The sequence below is a fragment of the Nyctereutes procyonoides genome, unplaced genomic scaffold (genome assembly GCF_905146905.1).
Source record: "Nyctereutes procyonoides isolate TBG_1078 unplaced genomic scaffold, NYPRO_anot_genome, whole genome shotgun sequence".
Classification (NCBI taxonomy): Eukaryota; Metazoa; Chordata; class Mammalia; order Carnivora; family Canidae; genus Nyctereutes; species Nyctereutes procyonoides.
This window is the reverse complement of record NW_026575131.1, coordinates 40,893,522-40,921,183: the sequence shown is the minus strand read 5'-3', so window position 1 is coordinate 40,921,183 and position 27,662 is coordinate 40,893,522. Positions and strand designations below refer to the sequence as shown.

The window sequence follows — 27,662 nt, the reverse complement described above, 5'->3', positions numbered from 1 at the left end:
ACTGCTGCGCCACCCAGGGATCCCTAGAAAGGCAGTTTTATGGCATTTGTGCTAATAAAAGATAAAAAATTAGCATTCCAAATGGGATGGAATGAATCTAGGTCTGTACATATATGGTGAAAGCAGTCCTCTTAATTTTTTTTTAAAGATTTTATTTGTTAAAAAAAAAAAGATTTTATTTGTTTATTCATGAGAGACACAGAGGAGAGAGAGAGAGGCAGAGACACAGGTGGAGGGAGTAGCAGGCTTCATTGCATGGAGCCGGATGCAGGGCTCGATCCCAGGACTCCAGGATCATGCCCTGAGCCAAAGGCAGGCACTCAACTGCTGAGTCACCCAGGCATCCCAAACATTCATTTTTATAAAAAATAGATTATACCTAACCTTGGAACTAGAACTTAGATCTAGATCTTGTAGCTGGAACTCAACCTGGACTTTAGACATGGATTTAATCTGGATCTTAGATTCACCTTACACCTGGGAAATGGGCCTAGAATTGGACCTTGGATCTGGTCCTTGAACCTCTGCATTGGATCTGATTGTGGATCCAGACTTTGGGTCTTGACCTGAACCTGCACTTTGGAAGTAGTTGAGTGTACCTCAACCTTGAACATGGGCCTTGAATCTAGACTGTGAATCTGGACCTAGATTTGACATTAAACACTAACCTTGGACCTAAGCCTCAAATATGAACATAGATGTTGGACCTGGACCATGGATCTGGATCTTATAGTCTTTGGAACTGAACACTGACCTGCTCCTGAACTTTGTTGTAGATATTGGATGTGGAACTGGTCTGTAAGTTAGTCTTGACATTAAACCTGGTCCTTTGGGCAGCCCAGGTGGCTCAGCGGTTTAATGCCGCCTTCAACCCAGGGCCTGATCCTGGAGACCCGGGATCGAGTCCCACATCAGACTACCTGCATGGCGCCTGCTTCTCCCTCTGCCTGTGTCTCTGCCTCTCTCTCTCACTCTATATCTCTCATGAATAAATAAATAAAATCTTTAAAAAAAAATAAACCTGGTCCTTGAACATGGACTTCTATATTGATATAAAATAGTATCGTGGATCTCAGATTTGAACACTGAACATTTTAAACTTGGATCTGCCCTTTGGGCTTGAATGTAGGGTGTGGATCTGTGTTTGATCTTGGATACTTATATTGGTCTTAGGCTTTGGAAATGGGACATGGATCTTGAACCTGGCCCTTGACCTAAATGTAGACTTAGGGACCTTGTTCTCAAGCTCTGGACCTGGACCTTGACCTCAGATTTGGGCCTAGATCTTGGAGTTGGCCCTTAGATCTCAAACTGGCCCTTGGACATAGAACTGGACCTTGGACTTGAACATCAAATCTCATCTGTGGAACTCTCTTTGCCTGTGATGTTGGACCTGTCCTCAGTCTTCAGTGATGGATCTAGCCCTTGCAACTGTTACTTGAATGTCAACATCTAAACTGAGACTTTGACCTCATGTCAAGACCTCATACCTAGACATCAGACCTACACTAGGACATTGACCTTGGACCTGGAATGTTGATCTGAACCAGAACCATAGACCTAGACTGGGGGACCTGGGTCTTAGACTGGAACCTTCGTTTGGGACTCAACTTGTTCTGGACATTGAACTCAGACATGGGATTGACTTGGATCTTGGAACTTACTTTTGACTTTGACTTAGATGTCTAACTTTGGTCACAGAACTTGGACTTTGGGCACTTGTTTTGGTCTCTCTTGTGTTACTCCATCAGCTTATTATCTTTCCATGGGGGAGGGTAGCCACAGACTTGGATAGGAAGTAGAGTACTTCCCCTAGTTATTGATAGCTGGTACTCCTGATCAATCCTCCTGTCAGTTTGCCGGGTGTTTTGAGCTGGACTTTCTATTTAGTCTGTTTAGTCATGGGAAAGAATAGGCCATGTGGGCTGCCATCTGTTGCTGGGTTAGGATTTGGGAAATGCCTAGTCTTGCTCACCTTGTTCTGTTGTGTGGGGAGACCTAAGATGCCCTGCTGCTGTGTTGTTCCTCTAGTCTGGAAGTCACAAACCAGTTCTACTTCAGAGAACTTTTCAGAGTTCCCTTTGTTTTTTGCATTCTTTTCAGGTTTATGGTTGTACTCAGCTCCTCAGGGAGGAGCAAAGATAAATGGGTCTACACCATTTTGTCTAGACTGAAAATCATTGCTCATTGCTGTTCTAGGTTACTCTGTTGAGAGTTTTGCTAAAGGTGAGAAGCGATATGGGACAGTGGCATGAAGGAGATGTGGTGTGAAAATTTGCTTTTATTTGTTTTTTATTTCTTAAATTTTAAGTAGACTCCATGCCCAAAGTGGGGCTTGAATTCATGACCCTGAGATTACAAGTCACATGCTTTACCAACGGAGCCAGCCAGGAGCCCCTACTTATTTATTTTTTAATGAGAGGAACTGCAGCATATTTGTAACATCTCTCTCCTGACGATGCAGGACGCATAGGCAATAATTACTGGAGCAATGCCTTGAATAGGTAGCAGACAATAAGATGTCCTGCACAAAATGGGGAAAGCTTTAAATAGGAGGTTGGAAGGTTTGTCTATTGTTTATTCTAACAGGAGGGATGCAGAGTACACGAGCACAGACGCAGGTAGGTGCTCAGTAAGGTCTTGGAAGTCTAAGGAGTTTCTTTCCTGGCTGTTAACTTCCTGAAAGAGAAGGCAGGGTTAACAGTTGGGCAATGAGGAAGAAGAAAGAGGCTATTGGAGGTTTGGAGTGAGAATATATGAAAAAGTTACATAGGAGAGTGAATGAGCAAATAGTCTAGGTCTAGAAGACATGAGAGATGAATATAGAAGACTATGATTTAAAAATAGGATTTCAAGATTTTAAAGATGGAGGGATCCTAAGCAATGTCAAAGACCAGACTATGTGCTATTTACAAAACAATGATACCTATGTCTGGCACTGAACTGGGCAACAGTGATAAAAGCATGAGGAAACCAGTCTCCTCTGGAGTGGTTAGTGTGCAAGCCACACTGGAGTGGGCTGCTGGGAAAAGGGGGATGAGCCTGTTAGAGCAGACAACTTGTGTGGGTTTGTTTGTATAGAGATGAAGAAACAGAGGTAGCTGAAGAGGAAAGTGGAGTTAAAAAGATTTTGAAAGATGGGAGACACCAAAACATGTTTGAATTCAAAGGGAAGGGACCCAGCAGAGAAAGTGAAAGTGCAGTAGAGACTAGAAAATCAAAAGAACAAGGTGGGATTCAGAGCACATGGAAAGACTGGCTTAATGGGAAGCAGGATGCTTCCTATATTGTAACAGGAAGAGAAGAGAAGGTGGGAACATATGCAGATACATTTATAGATTCGGATGTGAGAAGATTCTCTAAGACTCCTAGATATTTCACTCTAAGCCCAAAGGTAGTATGACACTAGAAATGCTTCAGCCCATCATCTTCCACGCAAGGTAACCCCCCTATTGGCACAGAGGACCTGCTCTCACCAAGGTCACAGTGACCTCCATGCTGCCACATTTAGAGGGTATTTTAAAAGCTTCATCTTTCTGGACTTCACAACAATATTCAACATTGCTTCATTCTCCCGAAAAACTCTTCTTTCGACTTTCCTGATCCACACATCCTTGTTTCTTTCCTTCCTTCTCTATTTCTTTATCTGCTTTGTTAGCTTGTGCAAATATTTTTCACAAATTCTATATAAATTCAAGGTTCCTCATTACTCCCTGTATGGTAAATTGTCATAGTTATGGCACCCCACCCCCCGGCAATGATTCACACCTCCCAGTATCCATGCCCCCCTTATAGTCTCGACACACTTGAACCCTGGGCTTGGCCACATGACCTGCTTTGGCCGAGATATTAACAAACATGATACAAGCAGCAGCTTGATAAGCTTATGAATGGGGGCCTGTCCTCTTGGAACCCTGAAACAATCATGCTATGAAGCAGTTCAGGATAAAATACCACATTTGACCCACCTGCTGAATGCAGCCACATGAGTGAGTCCAAGTGACACCACCAGAATCACCCAGCCAATCCAGAGACACATAAAAATAAACTACAGTTTTAAGTCACTAAATGTTGAGGTGATTTGTAATGTAGCAATGGTTAACTTTCATTCTCATCTATAACAGAGACATGGCTAACTTTAGTGGCTTTGTGCAAAACAGAAAAGTGAGTCATAAAAACATGCTTCTATTGGGCAGACACATCCTTGTTCAAATAAAAGTTGCCCCTTCCCCTAGGATGCAGTCCTACTCCTGGTGCACAGCATGCATTTGGGCCCACACTCAACTTTGTCACTGGGTTCCTTTATGCACTGGACAAGCTACACACATGTGTGAATTCACATTCACACAATTCTCTCCATTTAGCATAGACCAGAAACTTGGCTCCAGGACAGTTTTTTTCTTAAATTTATTTGAGAGAGAGAGAGCAAGAGGGGTGGCAGATGGAGGAGAGAAAGAATCTCAAGCAGACTGCACTAAGCACAGAGCCTGATGCAGGATTCAATCCCACGACCCAATCAATCATGACCTGAGCTAAAATCAAGAGTCTGATGCTTAACAGACTGAACCACCCAGGCATTCCCAGGACAGGTTTAATTATTCCACTTAAGGAGAAAGAGAGAAAGCACCTAGAATAGTGCTCCTAGTCTTGAAGATTCAGTAGAACACTGATTTTTATTGAGGAAGACAGGCCAAATGGTGCTTATAGTCACTGCATTTTTCAGGCAAGTCAATTAGGCAAACTCCTCCTTGAAAAGGATGAATAGTTCTTAGAGAAAAGAGGAGCCATTACTGCTCTGAACCACCCATGAACGTTCTGGAAAAGAGGTAGATAGCTAGATTCTAGAGCAGGTGGAAGTGAGGAGCTAGATCCTCAGGTATGTGTGGTGCCCAGCAAAGATGGCGCTACGATCCCCAGGCCTCCCTGGTCCTAGGTCTCTGAGAAAAGGCTGGGCAGTGCAGCCAGTCTTCGCAGACCAACAGGCTTGCATCAGGCTGGTCCTGGGCCTCCTGGTCCAGCTACACAGTGGATGCCTCCCTCTGGACTGTAGTGCACAGGGCCACAGCGCAGCTGGGGCTCCTCTTCCTCATACCAGCGCTGTTCACTGAAGTCAGGAAAGAAGGCTGCAATCTCTCTGCTGGCGGAAATCACAGAGTCTGTAAGGGGAGGTAAGAAAGAGAAGGAGTGCTCATAAGGTGTGCTAGTTGGAGGCAAGAGACAGTTATAAACAGATTCAGAAACCCGAGCCTCTAGTTCTGCCTCCTGACCCTAAGTCCTGAGGCCATGTCTGTGGAGATGGCCACAAAAGAAGAGAAATGTATTTGGGAGGAACGTTTATGGCAGGGTTACCCCTTAACTCCAACATATGGCCTGACCACCAACCCCAAACCATCCTCTCTTATTGGTGGCCAAGGACAGGGGAGGCGGACTCACCAGAGCCATGGGTCGTGTTGCGGGTGTCAGTGAGGCCGAAACTTCCACGAATTGAATCTGGAGCCACATGACGTGCTCGAAACACTCTAGTGGGTCCCATCAGGGTCCTCCAGAGCTGGATGGCATCCTTGCGGGCAAGGATGTAGGCTCGGATTGGTCCGCTGTGTACAAAAGGAGCACATATCAGGAATCTGGCTATGTGGTCGAGGAGGGCACACTGTGAGCAGGGCATGAATAAAGGCATACTATGTCCTGAGAGTTACCTTGCCTTTCTAGCTAAGTACTGATGCTGCTTCAAGTAGTAAGTGATGGAAGGCCACTCCGTGTATACAAGAAAGGCCACAGAGGTCAGCATAGTGGCTCAGTAGCATTCAACAACACTCTTCTCTAGCCATTGGACCAATAACCATCATGGGACAAGTGGCTACCAGGTCAGTGTTGGCTTAGTTATGGCCTCAAGTCCATGTATCTTCAGACACTTAACACTGATTACAACTTTAAAGAGTGCTAAATGAAACTTAAAAATTTAGGGAGCAGGAGAGATAATTTTTTTAAAGATTTTATTTATTCATTCATGAGAGACACACACGCACAGAGAGAGAGAGGCAGAGACACAGGCAGAGGGATAAGCAGGCTCCATGCAGGGAGACTGACGTGGGACTTGATCCCAGGTCTCCAGGATCACACCCTGGGCTGAAGGTGGCATTAAACCGCTGAGCCACCTGGGCTGCCCCGAGAGATAAATCTTGGTGGATAAAGATGCCAAAACGAAAATTAGAAGTACCTGGCCATGTACTCCACCAGCCGCTGATAGAAAAAACGCCCTGCAAGGAGAGAGTAACTTCATCAAGACATTGGTGCCCAAGAGAACGTTTGTACTTCTGCCTCCTTACTCAAAATAACAAAAATTGTTTTATTTTTAAAAAAGATTTGGTGCACCTGAGTGGCTCAGTCAGGGTCCTGGAATCGAGTCCCACTTTGGGCTTCTTGCTTAGCAGGGAGTCTGCTTCTCTCTGCCTCTCTGGCCTTCTGCCCCTCTTCCCCTGCTCCTCTCTCTGCTCATGTTCTCTCTCTCTCAAATATTTTTGAAATAGATTTTATTTATTTATTCATCCACTTTAGAGAGAGAGTGCAAGGGAGAGGGGCAGAGAGAGAAAGGGAGAGAGTCTGAAGCAGCCTCCACACTGAGGGTGGAGCCTGATGTGGGGCTCAATCCCATGACCCTGAGATCATGACCTGAGCCAAAACCAAGAGTCATATGCTCAACCGACTGCACCACCCAGGCACCCCAATAAAAACTGTTTTAGAGAAAAGAATAAGGACATACCTGGGTCTGAATCTAGGCACTGCCACTTACAACCTGTGCAATTTTGGGTAGGTCATTAATTTTCCTAACTCAGGCTCCTAATCTTTGTACTGGAGACATAACAATACCTACACCCCATAGGGCTCTAGGGAAAATTCAATGAAATCATGAGCACTAGGACAAGGTCTGAAATAGTAAACATGCACTAACTACTAACTACTGATATCATCAGGACATAAAACTAAATTTTTGGTTAGGACTATGAAGTGGAACCCTCCTAGAAAAAAAATTTTTTTTAAAGATTTAATGTATTTATTTATTTGAGAGAGAAAGAGAGAGTGCAAGTGGGGGGAGGACCAGAGAGAGAGGGGAAAGCAGACTCCAAACTGAGCATGAAGCCAACACAGGGCTCGATCCCATGGCTTGATCCCACGACACAGAGACCATGACCTGAGCCAAAATCAAGAATTGGACACTCAATTGACAGCCACCTAGACTACCCCTGGAAAATATTTTCCGAAGATTGATGATCATGAGAAGTTTGTGTATCAAGCGAGACGTCAGAAGAATGGCCACAGTATTACAGTTGGTAGGTCAGGGACAGGCTGCTATTGTGCATCCAGGTGAAAATCTCTCTTGCACACATCTTGAGACAGAGAAGTCTCCCATTCAAAGGACTGTTGATCCTACCTTCATGCTCTTGGTAAAACTTCTGGCATTCTTCTTTTCTCCACAGAAGTTCTTTCATTCGTACAATAAGGAACTTGTTGCTCAGAATCTGCTGATGAACAGCCTGGATAAACAACCACATCAAAGATAAAAATTGGTCAAAGGGACCTCTGGAATGAATAGGAGACACAGACTGATCAAAAGAACCATGAGGACCCACCAGAGCCCAGGACTTGAGAGTCTGTCCCATAGTTGGGTAGGAAGAGAAAGAAGGTGGAGTGAGGTAAAGACCTTCAGTCACATGGCCAGAGCATGAGCCTCGGGTGCAGGGGGCAGGAAGTGCCATCTCTGCCCTTCTGTTCCTACAGCCCACATGACCCACTTCTCGAACCATCCTAAAAATATCTTGATAGTGGTCCTGCCTTGAGTTTGTCCCACTCTCTCCAAACTATCACACTTGACAGATTAAGAACACCATAAAATATATATCACACTCTGGTCAGAACCTTACCCATGGAATGAGGTACAACTACTCTAGCCCAGTGTTCAAGGTTGTACTGTCCTTGTCCTCCACCTCTTCCAATTCTCTAGTCCCATCACCCCAGCCTGCCTATGGCCCTCAGATCCACCATATGTGTTCCTGTTTCAGTGTCTCCCTCTACGGAACACCTGCCCTCCTGAACACTAACTGAAGCCCATCTTTCCTTTGAGCCTGGCCAGGTCCCAACACTTGCAGGCCACCATTTCTGACTGCTCTGGTCTTCCTCTGCACCACAGTGTGCTTACCTAGCAGAATTGCTCAGCTAGTACTTATCCAACTATTGTAGGCAGAACCCTACAATGACCCTCCCCTAGTTCCACCCAGGTTCTGCACCCTACTCTCCAAGACTGTGAATATGATGCAATATGATTATGTTATATCATATGGCAAAAGGGATTTTCAGGTGTAATTAAGGTTGCTATCAATTGACTTTGGTGTATTTATTTTTAAAAATTCATTTTAGAGAGAGAGTGAGAGTATGTGGTGGGGAGGGGAGAGGAAGAGGGCAAGAGAAAGAATCTCAAGCAGACTCCCCACTGAGCACAGAGCCCAAAATGATGCTCAGTCCAATGACCCTGAGATCATGACCTGAGTTGAAATCAGGAGTTGGATGCTCAACCAACTGAGCCACCCAGCCACTCCATCAGTTGTCTTTGCTTTAATCAAAAGGGAAGTTATCAGGATGAGCCTGATTAATTATATGAACTTTTAAAAAGCAGACTTTTATCTGGCTAGCAGCTAAACGAGAAGTCAGATTTAAGCATGAGAAGCACTGAACACACCACTGCTGTCTTGAAGATGGAGTGAGCCATGTGATGAGGAATGTGAGTGGTCTCTAAAATCTGGGAGCAGTCCTTGCCTGAAGGCAAGCAAGGACATGGGGACCTCAGTATTATAACCATAGGAATCAAACTCTGTCAACAACCCGAACAAATTTGGAAGTGGATTCTTTCCCAGATCCTCCAGCTAAGGAGCCAGTCAGCCAACACCTTGACTTCGGCTTTGTGAAACCCTAAGGAAAAATCCAGGCAAGCCTACTGCACTTCTAAATTCTAGAATTGTGAGATAAGAAATGTTGTCTTAAGCTGCTAAGTTTGTGGTACGTTGTTACACAGCCAGAGAAAACTAATATACATACATTGTCTTGAGGTTTGGTTCTTCTTACTGTATTGGACCCTTATATTTTTTATCTGCCCCAATTCTCCAGTAGATTTTTGTATTCTTAGAGTCAGAGTCCACAGGTCCTAGCTTTGCTTCCATAGCATCTTTCATAGGACTGTGCTGTCAGTCTTCACAAATGGCTCTGCAGCCCCAGAAACAGAAGCAGTGCCCAGGGCATACAGTAGAGGTTTAGGATTCCTTCTTACCTCCAGAATCAGGGGGTGAGCAACAGCATCAGGCTTGATCAGGGCCAGAGTAAGCTGGAGAGCCTGAGGGCTTCGCAAGATCGAGGTCATCTCACTCCTGCCATCAGAAAGCTGGATTAAGGACCCCTCCAAGCTACGATCCCCACCCTCCCTACTCTGGAGCCATGCAACCTTGCAAGCCAACAGCCATCTCACTTTCAAGGCCTATGGTGGTTACATACAAAGGAGTTACCTATTCAGGAGAAATTCAAGATTAAACATTACTTGTCTCTGCCAATGGTCCCTTCAGTTTCTAACTTTTCATTGTGTTTTAGAGGATTTACAATTTACATTGCTAAACAGCCTGGCCCCAAATGTACAGTAACTGTTTCCATTCATAAGGCTTTCTATCCCATAGGGTGCTCCCATCAATTCTAGAAGTGGAAGATTGGATGGACAAGAACTGGGATGTTGCCAGGATACTCTTAAAGAAGTCTGCTGGATACATACCATCTCTTATCTAATCTTACATAGAGATCAGGATCTCCCCTGCTCAAATCAATTCTTTAATATACACGGCTGTCCTCAATGGCAAGGCCTGTGGACATGCAATTCCAAGGTCAAGGACCACTTGTAACCATTTTGTATCTGAAGCAGCTGAAACAGTGCCTAGGACAAAGGTCAGTTTAATTGACTAATGGAACCTATACAGTCTTATTCTGTCTATCTTTGTATTTCTAGAGCCTAGCATAAGAGCTCAATAAATAATCACGGAAATGATATAAGGAACATAAAAGTATTTCTTAAACTGGACCAAGAGAATGTGGGGTATCTCCCAACTGTGAAATTCTATTCACATGTGAGAAACTGATCATCTGATCAGGACTAAGGACTAAGTATAAAAGATTACCTAGTGGAGCTCCTAAATTTGCCAACAGATATGGAGAAGACTTTCATGAAGACACACAGGAATAGTCTGGACAACACTCATTTCTTTTAGGCTGAAAGTAGCCTGACAATCATGTTAAAGGCAGTGCTAGGGTCTCCCCTACTCATGTCCTTTCTACAGCTTTCAGCTGGATGCTCCCCTCAAACCACAAAATTAAGTCCAGCCAACCCACTCTCCCTAATATCCCAGGTTGTGAGTAACAGAAAGCAAAAGGAATCTTCACCATAATCTAAGGAGAGACAGCCTTAACATCTTCTCTCCCTCACCTTCCATATCCATGTTATCACCAAGTTCTGGCAATTTTACCTAAGCAGTGTCTCTCAAATCCATACAATCCTCTCCTTCTCCAGGGCCACCACCCTAGCCCAAGACTTCATCAACCCTCATTGGATTTCTGCAACAGCCTCCTTGATGGCCTCTCAATTTCTACTCCTGCCAGCCTCTACAATTTCCACACAGCAGCCAGTGTACTAAAAATGTAAATCTCATCATATCATGTGAGACATTTCCACAGTCCAAAATGTGCTTCCTCTGGTTACTGCCTATCCATCTACTAGATCTTAGCTCACTTCCCCTATTATGGCTTCTCGGACCTTTTCTTCAGTTATGTCTTCACTCGTTAGGTAAGCTCCATGAAAGCATTAAAAGATGCTCACCTATGCAGAGTGTCTAGTACATAATTGAATCTCAACAGTATTTGTTGAATGAATGAATGAATGTGCCTCATCCAGCTATTGCAAGGCCAAGCTGCCAGGGGCCCTCTGGGGAAGGGATGTGGTTCCTTTCTGAATGCCAGCCAAGTAATGATTGTCTTGGCCCTTGATTTACAACAAATGTTGACAAATCAAGAAACTCGCTCAACTTCAAAGTTGCTTTATCAGAGAATCACAAATTTCAGAAGTTGCCAGGGTATTCGCCCCCTCACCTGAGGCGCCCATTCCTCTGCTTCAGGGAGGGCGGGGGCCAAGCCCCTCATCCTCCCAGGCGCCACGGGGACCCGCAACCCCCTAACTCTGCCTCGGCTCCCCGTCCTCTACCCTCCCCTGACACCTGAGGCCCAGCTCCCCAACACCCCAGGCTCTCAGCCCCAGTTCTTGACACCAATCCATCTCCTTGCTGCCCCTCATTTCTCTAGGCTTGCAGCCGCGGGACTCCTGTCCCCTGCACCAGGGCCTCAGCGCACCCCGGATGCTGAGCTGTTCTGGCCCCCGCCCCGCGGGAGTTCAGGTCTGGATTCACCTGGTCCTCCATGCGGCGCCCGGCCACCAGGCACCGCGGTAGCTAGCCTACGCGACCCAGGAGGGGTCCTTCGGGCGTTCGGCCGGGCAGCCCTTCCGGGGGTCCTTGCCGGGAAGCCGCGGACTCGGCCGGAAGTGGAGGCGTGGTGTGTGAGGTAAGGGGGAGGCAGCGCAGTGGGAGTGGCCGGGCGGAGGGTTGACGGCCTGCAGCCTGAGCGCCGGTGCTGCGGGTGGCCCTTGTCTCTCCGCAGCGCCTGCCCCGGGCTGTACGAAGGGACGGGCCGTCTCGGGCGGAAATTGCCCCTCCGCGCCGGCTTGGGCGCCCTCAGGCGGGAGGGAGGCGGGCGTTCCTGGGCGGCCCTGCGCGGGGGAGGGGGCCGCCTGGCAGTGGGACGGAGCTTGCTCGACTCGTTCTGTTACTTTTCTCTCTAGGGTAGTGCCTGGCTCGTGGTTGCTGCCCGGTACTTGTCGGAGCTACGTGGAGGGCGGTGGCAGCCGTCCCAAGTCTCGCGCTCAGGCGATACCTAGACCCGAGGGAGCACAGCTGAGGTGGAGGTGGTGACCGAGGGTTCTTACCTGGGCTTTAGGTTTCCGTAGGCGGTGAGGGAAGCTAGTTGGAAGGGCCTTGGACATGTCGCTAAGGAATGTGGGGTAGGGTGGGTGGGTTCTCCAGCAGCCTGTTGAAGCAATGCAAAGTGAGGGGAGGACTGCGGGTATTCCTGGTGTGTGGTCTAAGTATGGAGATGGGATAGTGTGGCAGGTTGAAGAAGGGTGGTGAAATTTTTTCTTGGAGTCACTGAATTTGAGAAGAGTGAAAATAAGCCATAACTGTCATCTATATCTCTACACACACACACACACACACGTATATGAATTAACTGATTCTAATGCCAGGTATACAGGTGTTGCACTTCTGGAAAGTTGGAAGGGAGGTCTGTGATTCTGGTAGCTTGTTTCCACAAGATGTCTTTCGGAAAGTCCAGTCCTGCTTGGCTGGTGAAGGCACATGTCCCTTTCTTCTTCTTCCTTTTTTTTTTTTTTTTTTTTTTAAGATTTTATTTATTTATTCATGGAAGACACAGAGACACAGGCAGAGGGAGAAGCAGGCTCCATGCAGGGAGCCTGACGTGGGACTCGATCCCGGGTCTCCAGGATCAGGCCAAGGGCTGAAGGCGTGCTAAACTGCTAAGCCACCCAGGCTGCCCCATAGTCAGTTATTGACAGACCAGCAAGTGGGGAGTAAACCATGAAGGGAAAAAAAAAAAACACATGAATTCTGGTTTTGTCCTTTGGCCTTGAGTCTAGCTCAGGATATAAGGGATGGAATTTGGGACAGCCTTTCCATTCTGTCCGCTGGGCTGGGCCTAACAAAGTCTGGAACTCATACACTTGTGCTCCTTAGCATATGTGGAATTTTTTTTTTTAAGATTTTATTTATTTATTCATGATAGAAAGGCAGAGGGAGAAACCGGCTCCATGCAGGGAACCTGATGGGGGACTCAATCCTGGGACTCCGGGACCACACCCTGGCCAAAGGCAGGTGCCAAATGGTTGAGCCACCCAGGTGTCCCGCATATGTGGAATTTAATTGAAGTTTAAAGGCCCTGGCCCCTCGAACTAGCTAAAAGACATAGTAAAGGACCAAATACTTGTTTTACCCCAGTGTCTAAAAGGCATGTATGGGGAAGGACTTCCCTGTAGTTAAATTTGTGCCTCAGTAGACCCTGCTCACCGAGGTCTTCCCTGCTGCTTAGGCTTTGCAGATGCCTCAGAAGGGAAGGCAGTGGGTCTGTGCTAATAAGGCCAAGGTCAGTGCCCACACCTTAGCCCTTATGTGCTTCAACCATAGAGATTGTGTTAAGGACAGTGGCTTTACTGAACCATGTGACTGGCATTTTGCTAAAATACTCCTTCATCCCAGCCTGTACATAAAATCAGAGTTAGAAAAACACTTGCCTGTGAACAAAGTGGCCTGCATTTCAACATGGCCAACTTGAAAAGTGTTTGAAATGCTTCAAGTGGTGGTCCCATTGTAGCCTCAACTTGTATGTGATATTTTACTCTCCACATTCCTCACCAGATCTCTTTTCTGTTCTTTGCCAAATCATGAGATCCTAACATTCCTTTGAATGAAACATCCCTCCACCTCTGTCAAAAGGCAGAGCCTATTCCTGTGAAACTTCCAAAAAAGAGCAACAGAACCTGTGGGCAGCTGGTTCCCAAAATAAGGGAAGAAAGGGTCAAGCTACCCTTAATCTGGCTCTATGTCCCTGAAGCTTCAGCCAAGGGAGGAGAGTTATGGGAAGAGATCAGGAGTATTTAGAGGAAATCTTCCTCTTGGACCCAAGGAACCAGTCCAAGAAATATTTGCTTTCTAGTAAAGTTGAGAATAACTTGGTTTCAACCTGTGTGTTTGGCAATTGGTTGAGAGGTTGGCTTAGAGAAAAAAGTGAATTCATTTGGGATGTGAGTTTGGAGTGATGGTAGGACATTCAAGCAGAAGTAGCTTGGTGGTAGTTGGATAAAGTTAGGTTTGGGAATTGTCAAAGGGGTGATAGAAATACGTCAGTGAAGAACTGACGATGGGAAAGTATGCAGAGAGAAGACAAGGTCAAAGACCAATCCTTCCCCTGTCAAAGAATAATTAAAGACTTGTTTATAAAGGCAATGCCTGGCTGGGTCAGTTGAAAAAGCAGTGACTTGATCTCAGGGTTGTGAGTTCAAGCCCAATGTTGGGTGTAGAGATTACTTAAATAAATACATAAACATAAAAAAAAAACCCACTTGTATATAAGGGAAAACAATGATTAATTAAATCTAGCAAAAGCAAAAACAGTATTTATATATGAGAAAGAGTAGAGAAGGAAGAAAGAAAAAACGATTTTATGAAAATGGTGGCTTTTGTTTCCTGTGGGTAGACTGCTGATCAGCTGGCAGCCAACAAAGAGGCCAGTATTCTTTCCTGCAGCAACTGAATGGATTATAAAATAATACAACTTCACTTGCTTATGGGTTCCCCAGAATACCTTTAGAGTTCAGGTGAGATTTAGGTGTCAGGCTGTCTCTGGATAAATAATGTCTATCAGTATCCTTTGTAAGCACCACCTTCAACTAGGCCAGGTCTGTTATTTCCCTTGTCAGAATCTCTGACCTCCCTTTTAATCAGAATCCGCTCTAGTCTAAATTAGCCCTGAAAGTTTCAGTCTCCTGAAGTAGCAACGTGAGTTGAATGTTGTTTTGGGGGCAATGTCTGTATTGTAGTATTTAGACTCCCAAATATTAGCAATGCCAAAAGAGTAAGTGAATCCTGGATACTGTTAAAAATACTTGGAACCCATTTCATATCCAGTTTACTCACTGGCCTGTTTAATCAGAATAAGACCCAAGGATTGTTTAGTCACGTTTAGCTAATGAATATTCATAAACCAAGTGGATCATAACTGAGTGAGCATTTACTTTAGAGAACAAAAATCCTGATAGATTTTTGAATCACCATCTCTGCTCACAACTGCTAAAACAAATATTTTCCATTAAAAAAATACATTTAAATACCTTCACACTCGCTTTTTAGATGAAGTGTGTATTTTTTTTCTTTTGCTGTAGATGTTATAAAGAACTTTTAATCTCCTGTGCTCCACTTCTGCCATTAGCTACCCAGTTTTCCAAAAACTCAGGCATGATTCTTGGTTTCATTTTTTGCCAGATTGTGCTCAACAATCCTTCAGCAAACCTCTGTCCATTTAACCTTCAGCTGTACCCTAAATTGAATCACCTCTGGCCATCTCCTAGCCTGAGTCAGCCTCATCTCTTCATGTACTGTCACCTCTTCAAGCCTTCTGTGGCTTGTTTTTCATGGAACCATCAGACTGATCTTTTTATTTTAATTTTACTTTTTAAAATAAATATATATTGGGATGCCTGGGTTGCTCAGTGGTTGAGCGTCTGCCTTCAGCTCAGGTTGTGACCCTGGGGTCCTGGGATCAAGTCCCACATCAGGCTCACCACAGGGAGCCTGCTTCTCTCTCTGCCTATGTCTCTGTCTCTGTCATGAATGAATAAATAAAATCTTTAAAATATATAATATATATATTTTATATATTATTTATTTTATATATATATATATATATATATATATATATATATATATATATATATATATATATATTTAAAAGTAATCTCTACACCCTTCAGGGGCTCAGACTCCACCCTGAGATCAAGAGTTGCACGTTCCACTAACAACCAGGTGTCCCCATATTGATCTTTTTTTTTTTCCATATTGATCTTTTTAATGCATAAAGCAGGTCACATCACTCTACTGCCTGAAGCACTGCCATGTTTTGCTGCTTTACTAAGAACAAAAGCCAAACTCCTCACCATGGCCCTTAAAGCACCATGTGACTTGGCCTTTGCTGACCTCTGTTCTTCACGAACCACTCTTCCCTCACTCCTACCATTCCACCATCTTGTTCCCACCTCAAGGCCTCCACAGGAGCTACTCCCTCTGCCTAAAACCCCTTCTACCAATATTTGCTCTAGTCACTCCACACTGAGTCACCTCCTCAGGCCTGGCCAGATTTCATGATCTAAAGCAACACCCTCTCCCAGCATTCTCTTTCTATTAACCTTCTCTGTTTTTCCTCAGTACCTGTACCTATCTTTGTTGCTCTAGCCCACCTTTTCTTCTGGCTTTATTAAAGAGAGGAAAATCTGGGCAGCCCAGGTGGCTCAGCGGTTTAGCGCTGCCTTCAGACCAGGACCTGACCCTGGAGACCCAGGATCGAGTCCCACGTGGGGGAGCCTGCTTCTCCCTCTGCCTGTGTCCCTGCCTCTCTCTCTCTGTGTGTCTCTCATGAATAAATAAATAAAATCTTAAGAAAAAAAAAAAGAGGAAAATCTAGCTAATAGCTCTCCAGCTCCACTTGCCTCCTCCCTGCATGTGTGGGTACTTGAGTGTGTGTGTGTGTGTGTGTGTGTGTGTGTGTGTGTGTGCGTGTGCGTGGATTCCCCTGAGCCAAGTGAAGGGGATTCCAGAGTCTGACTTTCAAATATGGGAAAGTACCCGCAGAAAGAGATTGGCCTCTCTCCTACTCATCCCTTGAACCTCAACCCAGTGTTTCCATGGTCAAATGGGGTGTGCAATGGAATAGTTAGTGTGAAACCTTGACATGTATCCCCTGGGATTTAGGGCTTACATAACCATAGAACCTGATGCCTTCTGTCTTCCTGGAGAATCTGTCCACAGCAAGGAAGAAGAGGAAGTTACCCTTACTCTGTTTCCTTAACCCTAACAAATTTTAAATCCTACTATCGAGCCTCTTATTCTAAATCCTATACCTTGGCCCCTAACCTTGCCACTGATGGTGATCTAACTCTTAACTTGTAACCTAGCCTACCTTTTCTGATCCTGACTCATTCTCTTCTGACACCTAACTCTGGCCCTTGATCCTTTTTTTTTTTAAATATTTTATTTATTCATAGAAACACAGAGAGAGAATGAGAGGCAGAGACATAGGCAGAGGGAGAAGCAGGCTCCATGCAGAGAGCCTGACATGGGACTCGATCCAGGGTCTCCAGGATCACGCCCTGGGCTGCAGGCGGCGCTAAACCGCTGTACCACCGGGGCTGCCCTGGCCCTTGATCCTTAAACTCAAGTGCTAGACCTTAGACTTTTGCCACAGCCCTAACATCTAACCCACCCTAGTTCCCTAATCACCATTTTAACCTTAACTTTCTAACCCTAGCCCAAGCCCTAGTCCCTAAACTTCTAACCCTTTAACCTTAGACCTGGTTTCTAGATCCTGAGATCCTGACATTTATCTTCTAACCTGGTAATCCTGCCCTAATCTCAACATTTAATCCTTAAATCCTGACCCATGGATTCTAACCTCTAAACCCTCACCCATACTGCTAACCTCCAGGATCCTGGAACCCCAGAACCCCAACCCCAACTCCACAAATGACAAGCCAGTACTTCAGTCTACTGTGGGCCATAGACAGGGGAATTGCAGCAACTCAAACTGCATAGGTCAGAGGACATAGTGAATGAATGCCAGCAAATTAATCCACCAGACACAGAACATGAAACAATAGGACTTCTAAAGAGCCAGGAGAAAAAAAAAAGCCAGAAACACTTCCCTAAATAAAAGATGTGGTAGACCAGCAGCAAGCCTGAATAAGCCTTCAAATCTCTGAAGACAGGCAATGAAAGTCAGTCATTGTGACCATACCTTTCTGTACCAACACAGTAGACTCAGCAGGTCATCCTAGAGCCATGATGGAAGAGAATTGTCCTTCCTGGTAGAGCTCTCAGGCACAGATGGATGGCTCAGTAAAGCCCTTGCCCTAGGACACAGCAGAAGAAACCTTGGTAATACAATGGCTATCAACCCAGGAGATAAGAGCCATAGCCAGCATTACCATTCCCCCAATTTCCCTAGCATAATCATTGGGACTCCAGGAGAAGCCCAGAAACCAGCTAACAATCTAGTTGAACAAAAGACAGGAACCGTACAGGAAACCAGCTATTTCCCCAAATTCCAGGCCCTGACCTAGATGGGATTCCCAGGATCCAGTGTTCCAACATGAACCAAACTTTAAGAAACAGCCACAAATCTCCCATGGAGAGGACAGAAGGGGAAAAAAAAATTCCATGCTTGGAGTCCCTTCTCCTTTTTGTCTCATTCCCAACCTTCCCCCCTCCCCTCACCAGGGTGCCCAAACAAAAGAGATGAAGGGCAACAGACAGTAGTAATAGAAAACATTTGCTAACAGGACCGAGGAGGTGCTTTATCTTGCTTATGCTTATGTGACTTCTGTATATTCATTATACTTAGGTATAATTTGCTTTAAGTTGGAATACTGCTGAAACCTAAAATACATATATTAGGAAAGAAGGCTGAAAAATCCATCATCCAAGCCTCCATCCATCTCTACAAGTTAGAAAAAATAAGCAAACTAAACACAAAGTTTATTAAAAAGGCAGAGTTAGTGGGGCACCTGGGTGGCTCTGTGGTTGAGTGTCTGCTTTTGGCTCAGGTCATGATCCCAGGATCTGGGATCTGGTCCCACATCAGGCTCCCTGCAAAGAGCCTGCTTCTCCCTCTGCCTGTGTTTCTGCCTCCCTGTCTCTCATGAATAAATAAAACCTTATTTATTATTTTTTTTAAAGGCAGAGTGAAAAGAGCAGAGATTTCTCAAAATGAAAAAAAATAAAGAGACGCCTCGGTGGCTCAGTGGTTGGGCGTCTGCCTTTGGCTCAAGGTGTGATCCAAGATCGAGTCCCACATCGGGCTCCCTGGGTGGAGCCTGCTTCTCCCTCTGCCTATGTCTCTGCTTCTCTGTGTGTCTCTCATGAATAAACAAATAAAATCTTTAAAAAAAGTATCAAAATATGTTTATTTCAAAATTTCTATGCAGTTATGCATACAGCAAAGTGAACAAATCTTAAGTATGCAGCTTTTATTTTTATTTTTTATTTTTTAGTATGCAGCTTAAATATTACAAGCAATATTCCGAGTGAGATTGGAGAATATTTAAGAAAATCTTAAAGATAGAATAGAATAGAAATAAAATCTTTTTTTAAGCTTTGTTTATTTATTCATGACAGAGAGAGAGGCAGAGACAGAATCAGACTCCATACAGGGAGCACGACATGGGACTCGATCCTGTGTCTCCAGGATCACACCCCAGGCCGAAGGTGGCGCTAAACTGCTGGGCCACCGGGGCTGCCCAAGAAAAGAAAATCTTAAGTAGGAATAATGAGGGACGTCTGGGTGGCTCAGTGGTTGAGCATCTATCTGCTTTCAGCTCAGGGTGTGTGATCCTGGGGTGTGGGATTGGAGTCCTGTGTCTATCTCCTTGTAGGGAGCCTGCTTCTCCCTCTGCCTCTCATGAGAGATCTGTGTGTCTTGTGAATAAATAAGAATCTTTAAAAAAAGAAGTAGGAGTAATGATTTCATGCTTAGATATTAAATGTAAAGCTATAATAATTAAAATTGTGGCATTGGGGGATGCCTGGGTGGCTCAGTGGTTGAGCGTCTGCCTTCCACTCAGGGTGTGATCCCAGAGTCCCAGGATCAAGTCCCACATCAGCCTCCTTGCATGGAGCCAGCTTCTTCCTCTGCCTGTATCTCTGCCACCCCTCCCCCATCTCTCATGAATAAATAGTCTTTAAATTATGGCATTGGAGTAGGATTATGTCAGTCATGGACAAAACTTTCAGAATGAGGGTCTTGTGTATAGAAGAATAAATGAGAAACAAATCATTTTTAAAAAGAAAAATGGTTGGGTATAGACTTGTCTTACAAAATACTTATATTTCTTATGAATCCACTTTCCTCAAATAGTGAAGTATAGGTACATACAAAAGTCATTGGTGATTCCATGGGAAAGAGAAATAAATGCTCATAAGGCTGAGAATTCATCTGGAAGGAAACACCTAGACTTTCACTTCAACCACATACATTATAAATTCTGTCTGGCTTTAAATGAGTAAAAGTGAAATATAATGATGAAAATGTTGGAATGAAGTTTAGGAAATATATTTATATCCTTCATGTTGAGGAGACTTTCCCAATCAACATATGGTCTAGAGGCCATAGAGGAAAGGCTAAGCCATTTAAGTAAGTAAATAAATGTCATAAAAGACCAAAAATGGTCTTACAGTAGACTATATTGTAAACAAGGATAGCTTGTTGGCAACTACAATAAAGAAATGTCCCTTACTGAATGGCTAAATATGACTCTACAAATTGATAAGTGAAAACCTCTCTGGGCAAGTTATAAAAGAAGGAATGAGCTGTTCTCTACTGCTCTTTGATTTGGAGTTCTAATTGTCTTGAATGGAGTCTCTGGAGGAGTTGATTCTTAAGGCAGGAGTAAAGATTTGCGATGTATTAGTCAAGGGTGGATGACGCTCTCCCTGACATTCTTTGGAGCTCCAGTCACTCCCAATTGCCTGTGTCACATGTGCCCTTAAAACGTAATCCTCATCTTGGGATCCCTGGGTGGCGCAGTGGTTTGGCGCCTGCCTTTGGCCCAGGGCGCGATCCTGGAGACCCTGGATCGAATCCCATGTCGGGCTCCTGGTGCATGGAGCCTGCTTCTCCCTCTGCCTGTGTCTCTGCCTCTCTCTCTCTCTCTGTGTGACTATCATAAATAAAGAAAAAAAAAAGTAATCCTCATCTTAAATCTGTTAATGTCCTCTACAAAATCCAGCATCTTCTCCCTCAACAGTTACCAACTGAATTACAGCATTTATATAGAGTTCTTACTGTCCTTAGCCTTACAGTAGCCAGTCAAGATACCTTTCCACAATATTACTTAGCTTGTTTATTTTCTTCCCTACCCTTTTCAGTGTGGTTATGCTATTTATAACACAGCTAGTGCAATCCTTAGTGTTTTTTTTTTTTTTTTAAGATTTTATTTATTCATGAGAGACAGAGGCAGAGACACAGGCAGAGCAAGAAGCAGGCTCCATGTAGGGAGACTGACGTGGGACTTGATTCCGGGTCTCCAGGATCGCACCCTGGACTGAAGGCTGCACTAAACCCCTGAGCCACCCGGGCTGCCCATCCTTAGTGTTTATATTCCATTTTGAGTCCTCCACATCCTGGCTGATTTTAATTGTTTATTTTTGTGTATGTGAAACAACTCTGATTTTAAGGGAACTGTACAAAAATGCCCAGAGAAGTGCTGCTCCTCCCTCATTCTTACTATCTTGTTCCTATTACCCATTTCTTTCCATCATTTCCCCAAGTACTCCCTACAGGTAACCATTCTTTTTTGTTTCTGGTTTACCTTATGTTCCCTTTGTACAAATGAGCAGATACAAGTGTAGTTTATCATATCCTCTTCTTTGTTACACAAATGTTACATTACACTCCTGGACATTTTGCCTTGTCCACTTTCAGAGTGCCCTGGAAAACACTCTGTATCAGCTCATAGATCTTTCTTTCTTTCTTTCTTTCTTTCTTTCTTTCTTTCTCTTTCTTTCTCTTTCTTCTTTCTTTCTCTTTCTTTCACAGCTGCATTGTTCTTTATTGTGTATGTAATCATTCCCATATACATGGACATTTATTGTTTATTTATTTATTTTTTATTTTTAAATTTTTTTTATACATGGACATTTAGAGGGTTCTCAGTTATTAGCAATAGCAATGCTATAGTGAATAATCTTGCACTTACATACTTTCGTATAGAGGTGTGTCTTCAGAGTCCTATATTCCTAGGAGTGAGATTACTGTCTTGAAAGTATATACATAGGTTTGCTAGGTATTTGTCAATAGTTGTGTTAGGTCTGTCTTAGATATTTCCTTCTGCTATTGGTTTCTAATTTTAGTCCATTGTGGTCAAAGAAAATACGTAGGATGATTTCAGTCCTTTTAAATGTATTGAACTCTTTTTTTAAAAATTTTTTTATTTATTTATGATAGTCACACAGAGAGAGAGAGAGGCAGAGACACAGGCAGAGGGAGAAGCAGGCTCCATGCACCGGGAGCCTGACGTGGGACTCGATCCCGGGTCTCCAGGATCGTGCCCTGGGCCAAAGGCAGGCGCCAAACCGCTGCGCCACCCAGGGATCCCCGAACTCTTTTTTTTTTAAAGATTTATTTATTTATTCATGAGAGAGACACACACACACACAGAGAGGCAGAGACACAGGCAGAGGGAGAAGCGGGCTCCATGCAAGGAGCCCGATGTGGGACTTGATCCCAGGTCCCCAGGATCACACCCTGGGCTGCAGGCAGTGCTAAACTGCTGTGCCACCAGGGCTTCCCGTATTGAACATTTTTAATGGTCCAGGATATGGTCTGTCCTGGAGAATATTTTACATGCATTTGAGGAATATATGTAATTCTGTTGTTGGATGGAATGTTCTATACTTAGATCTGTGATGTCTGTGGAGATTTGATAATTCCAGCCTTCTGTTTACTTTGAATCTTCTGCTTAGTTGCTCTATCCAGGATTGAAAATGGGATGTTGAAACCTCCAGCTATTATTGTGGAATTGTCTATCTCTTTAATTTGCTTCATGTATTTTGAGGCTCTATTTTTAGCTGCAAAAAATGTTTATATGTCTTCTTGCTGGATTGACTCTTTGATCAATATAAACTATCCTCTATCTCTAGTAATAATTTTTGTCTAAATTCTACTTTGATATCAGTATTGCCGCTTTAGGTTTCTTTTTGTTGCTATTTATGTGATTTTTTTTTCATCCTTTTTTTTTTTAAAGATTTTATTTATTCATGAGAGACAGAGAGAAAGAGAGAGGCAGGCAGAGACACAGGCAGAGGGAGAAGCAGGCTCCATGCAGGGAGCCCGATGTAGGACTCGATCCTGGGTCCCCAGGATCATGCCCTGGGCCAAAGGCAGCGCAAAACCACTGAGCCACCTGGGCTGCCCTTTTTTCATCCTTTTACTTTCAGTCTATTTGTGTCTTAGAATCCAAAGTGTGTCTCTTATAGATGGCATCTAATTGGGTCGTGTTTTTATTCATTCTGTCAATTTCTGCTTTTTTTTTTAAATTTTTATTTATTTATGATAGTCACAGAGAGAGAGAGGCAGAGACACAGGCAGAGGGAGAAACAGGCTCCATGCACCGGGAGCCCGACGTGGGATTCGATCCCGGGTCTCCAGGATCACGCCCTGGGCCAAAGGCAGGCGCTAAACCGCTGCGCCACCCAGGGATCCCTCAATTTCTGCTTTTGATTTTAACGTGTAATCCATTTCTGTAGTTGTGGATAAAGTAGAATTGTTTCTCTTTTTTTTAAATTTTTATTTATTTATGAAGTCACAGAACGAGAGAGAGGCAGAGACATAGGCAGAGGGAGAAGCTGGCTCCATGCACCGGGAGCCCGACGTGGGATTCGATCCTGGGTCACCAGGATCACGCCCTGGGCCAAAGGCAGGCGCTAAACCGCTGCGCCACCCAGGGATCCCCAAATTTTTGTTTCTTTTTTTTTTAATATTTATTTATAATAGTCACAGAGAGAGAGAGAGAGAGGCATGTAGTTGTGGATAAAGTAGAATTGTCCTCTGGTCATTTTGCAATTTGTTTTCTTTTTTTTTTTAAAGTTCTTCCCTAACATATTTTTATTTTTATTTATTTATTTATTTTAAAAAATTGTATTTATTTATTCATGAGAGACACACACACAGAGAGAGAGAGAGAGAGAGAGAGAGAGAGAGAGAGAGAGGCAGAGACACAGGCAGAGGGAGAAGCAGGCTCCATGCAGGGAGGCCGATGTGGGACTTGATCTTGGGAGTCCAGGGTCACGCTCTGGGTCGAAGGCAGGCACTAAACCGCCGAGCCACCCAGGGATCCCCTGCAATTTGTTTTCTATTTGTCTTATGTCTTTTTTGTTCTTCTGTTCCACCATTGCTGCCTTTTCTTGTATGTTAAATATTTTTCAGAGTACTATTTTAATTCCCTTGTCTTATTTATTTATTTAGAGATAGCATGCACGAGTAGGAGGGGCAGGAGGAGAAAATCTCAAAAGCCAGATCCACACTCAGCATGGAGCCCAACATGGGGCTTAATCCCATGACCCTGAGATCATGACCTGAGCTGAAATCAAGAGTTGGATGCTCAACTGACCAGGCTACCTAGGCACCCCTCTTTTACTATATGTTTTAGTTATTTCCTTAGTGATCACCCTGGGGATTATAATTAACAACATATAACAATCTAGTTCATGTTAATTCTTTTTTTTTTTTAAGATTTTATTTATTTATTCATGAGAGACACCAAAAGAGAGAGAGGCAGAGACACAGGCAGAGGGAGAAACAGGCTCCTTACAGGGAGCCTGATGTGAGACTTGATCCCCAGACCAGGATCACTACCTGAACGAAAGGCAGATGCTCAACTGCTGAGCCACCCAGGCATCCCTCTCTAGTTCATATTAATTCCAACTTAATTTTAATGTTGTACAAAACTCTGCTTCTATATAATACTCTGCCCACCTCTTCCTTTGTGGTATTATCATCATACAAATGTCATTTTATGCGTGTATGCAGGTCATGTAGGAACAGATTCAAGCCCACTAGCATGAGTTCAGTGGAGATTTCTACTTTGCCCCTTAATCTCATCTCCTCTTTGCCCCTTAACAATTTAATCCTTGGGCAGCCTGGGTGGCTCAGTGGTTTAGCACCACCTTTCTCTCTTTCTGTGTCTCTCATGAATAAATAAATAAAATCTTTTAAAAAAATTTCATCCTCATATTAAATCTCTGTCCACTTCTTTTATTTCTATAGACATTTTCAGATCTCTTATATCTGAGGAAACGACATATTCACACTGACCAACCAGTGCCATCATATATAAACAGTTTTCTCCTTAGAACTGTAGGATCTCTTGTTGCATGGGACCTCAAGAAGATAATTCAGTCACATAGTTCCTAATTCTAGTTTCACATCAGAATTTCTGAGTTTGGGAGGCTTTTCTTTCTTACTGGGTGTTGCCTGGGGTTCATTTCAGAACTTCTGATAACAATCTCATTCTATTCTTTTTATTCTTTTTATGCTTTATCGTAAGAATTGAGGAGAAATTGGATTAAATGACTATAACTTCTAGATTGTGTTGAGTAAATGTTCTTAGTCCTAAATTCTAAGTGGTATCATTAGTCTGCAGCTTATAATTTTGGGAAAGAAGAAAAGCATTAAACCATGTTAAGAAATAAACATATTAACACAGGCATGTATTTCCTCATCCTTCTCAGTTTAATGTGTGCATGTGACTATATGTGTTTCCCTAGGATCATAAGTGTTTTTTTTTTAAGATTTTATTTATTTATTTATGAGAGACACAGAGAGGCAGAGACATAGGCAGAGGGAGAAGCAGGCTCCCCACAGAGAGCCTGAATGCAAGACTTGATCCCAGGATCCCAGGATCATGACCTGAGCTGAAGGCAGACACTCAATCGCTGAGCCACCCAGGTGTCCCATGTGTGCAACTTTCTAAGCCTCCATCCCTTTGTCTATAAACTGAGGATATACTTCTTGAGTTTGTAGTGAGGCTTAAATAAGTTAGTGCTTGTAAACTATTTGGAAACCTTACCGTGGCCAGGCAGTACTTCAAGTAAAGTGCTTAACACATTTTCTTTGGATAAAAGTCTCTCTTTTATGGTCTGATTGAAATTACTCAAATCAGATCCTGGTGTATTGAAAACCATGTTACTCACATGACACATATTCATCTCAATAATGACCAGAGCCCTCAGGTTGTAAATATAGCTGCTCTGCTCTTAAGGCACCCATTGTCTTGTTTAGATTTCTGGGGTCATTTGCTCACAATCTGTATGAGAACAGATGGAATCTGTGGCATAAGTTATGTAGTTTTGGGATGAGAACACAGAATAGTTGATATTTTTAAGAGATTCTTAATAACCAAGAGAAATGTTTGCCAGCCAGAATTTCTACTGAGAATCATTTATTGAAGAAGCAAATCTCAATGAGTTTGATCATCTAACCATTGGTTTCTTACAGTATCAGCATTCTCCTCCACAGGATGATACTTGAAGTGACAACCATTATGTTTCCCTTAATCATCTGGGGATTCAGACAGATCTATAATTCTTCATGGTAAATTCAGGAGTTTTCCTGCAAGGGAATTATCTGCTTAGAGAAATCAAATTTGGGAAAATTAAGAGAAAACCCACCACATTGATAACCACACCCATAGTCCTGCTGGAGGAATGCTAAACAATTATTCTATGAATGAGAAGGCAAACTAGAGACATTCTAATTTCAGTGAAGAACAAGAGCACAGAGTGGACTTGGGAAGAGAAGAGGAGAGCTAAAGATGCAGATGCCTATGTGAGTCTTTGAACCCCAGGAGAACCATGAGGCAGAAAAGGTGGAGGGTAGAGGCACTGAAGTTGGTGTATAACAGAGTCTGGTCAGAGCCATGTGAGGTGCCATGGGCAGCATAGAAAGAGGTGTTAAAGAATGGTCTGAAGGCTGACCAGCCAGGTCCAAGACTCAGCCCTGCCTGCTCCTAGCTGTGTGGTCTTGGGCAAGTCACATCCCTCTGTAGAGCTCTCCATCTTTCAGTATGAAATGTAGCTAATAGCAACACCTTACTCATGGTGGGGGCTGTAGAAACATGGCGGAGGAGATACAGGCAAAGCATGTGGCACAGTACAAGGTACACATACCTTAATCAGTGTATTGATTGGCAGTCAATCAATGATAAGTGTTAGTCCTCCCATCAAGGATATTGTGTTTTTTGTTTTTTTAAGATTTTACTTATTTATTCATGAGAGACACAGAGAGAGAGGCACAGACATAGGCAGAGGGCAAAGCAGGCTCCATTCCATGCAGGGAGCCCGACGTGGGACTCAATCCCCGGTCTCCAGGACCACACCTTGGGCCAAAGGCAGCGCTAAACCACTGAGCCACCCAGGCTGCCCCTAAGGTTATTGTTATTTTCTTTACAATCTCGTTGAAAACCGTTTCCATTGCGCTTTGGTAAAGGGCTTCGGGAGGGGCCATTGTTCATTCATTCATTCATTCCCTTTCTCCTCACACTATAGCCACCCATTTTAATGAGCTTAGTGTCTCTTTTTTGCTTATGTGTTTATATAAACTATGTATGGTTTGTGTTTATTTTTAATCTACATAATGTTATTGAGTTACTTGAATTATTCTGTCTCTTGCTTTTTCTCTCAGTGCAATATTTTGAGACCTACTCATGCTGCTGAATGTACATCTGATTTATTCTGAGAGCTGCATGGAACTCCATGAAGACACCTTCCACAGTTTACTAGTTTATTTCTGGACTAGTCTCACCCAGGCTGCCCCCCAAACCTGCCACTTGCCACCATGAATGACACTGCAGTAAACATGTATGTCACTTTACAAAGTTATGAGAGAATTGCTTTGTGATTTCCTAGGTTTGGAAATGCTGTCCCAGGAGATATGCATGTATCTAATTTCTTACTTTGCCTAAGAAGTGGTAGATTTGTCCTCAAGAGTGGCTATAACAGGGGATCCCTGGGTGGTGCAGCGGTTTGCGCCTGCCTTTGGCCCAGGGCTTGATCCTGGAGACCCAGGATCGAATCCCACGTCGGGTTCCCACATCGGAGCTGCTTCTCCCTCTGCCTGTGTCTCTGCCTCTCTCTCTCTCTGTGACTATCATAAAAAAAAAAAAAAGAGTGGCTATAACAGTCTTCTCTGTTAAC

The 27,662-nt window shown here is 43.8% G+C and overlaps 1 protein-coding gene and 1 long non-coding RNA gene across 5 annotated transcripts in view; one reads left to right on the top strand and one right to left on the bottom strand.

Moving 5' to 3' along the window:
- Window positions 1-4,390: 4,390 nt before the first annotated feature.
- Window positions 4,391-27,662, bottom strand: part of LOC129522055 (nucleoside diphosphate kinase 6) — a 39,503-nt gene continuing 16,231 nt past the window's right edge. Inside the window, exons 1-6 of one of the 3 annotated variants that reach the window (XM_055344136.1) lie at window positions 11,484-11,603; window positions 9,317-9,413; window positions 7,430-7,532; window positions 6,218-6,257; window positions 5,434-5,594; window positions 4,391-5,156 (exon numbers count right to left, since the gene is read on the bottom strand). In XM_055344136.1, coding sequence (XP_055200111.1) covers window positions 4,990-5,156; window positions 5,434-5,594; window positions 6,218-6,257; window positions 7,430-7,532; window positions 9,317-9,406 — 561 coding nt within the window. In that variant the 5' untranslated portion in view covers window positions 9,407-9,413; window positions 11,484-11,603 and the 3' untranslated portion in view covers window positions 4,391-4,989. Of the gene's footprint in view, window positions 5,157-5,433; window positions 5,595-6,217; window positions 6,258-7,429; window positions 7,533-9,316; window positions 9,414-11,427; window positions 11,604-27,662 lie in introns of those variants that run through there. The other 2 variants (XM_055344135.1, XM_055344134.1) reach the window with 2 other exon arrangements.
- On the top strand, window positions 11,599-27,573 carry LOC129522056 (uncharacterized). 2 transcript variants are annotated; one of them, XR_008666887.1, is made up of 5 exons: window positions 11,599-11,637; window positions 11,915-12,037; window positions 26,231-26,295; window positions 26,721-26,896; window positions 27,151-27,573. It is a non-coding gene; the product is annotated as an uncharacterized LOC129522056 (long non-coding RNA). The 2 variants fall into 2 exon arrangements; XR_008666888.1 differs by lacking the exon at window positions 26,721-26,896.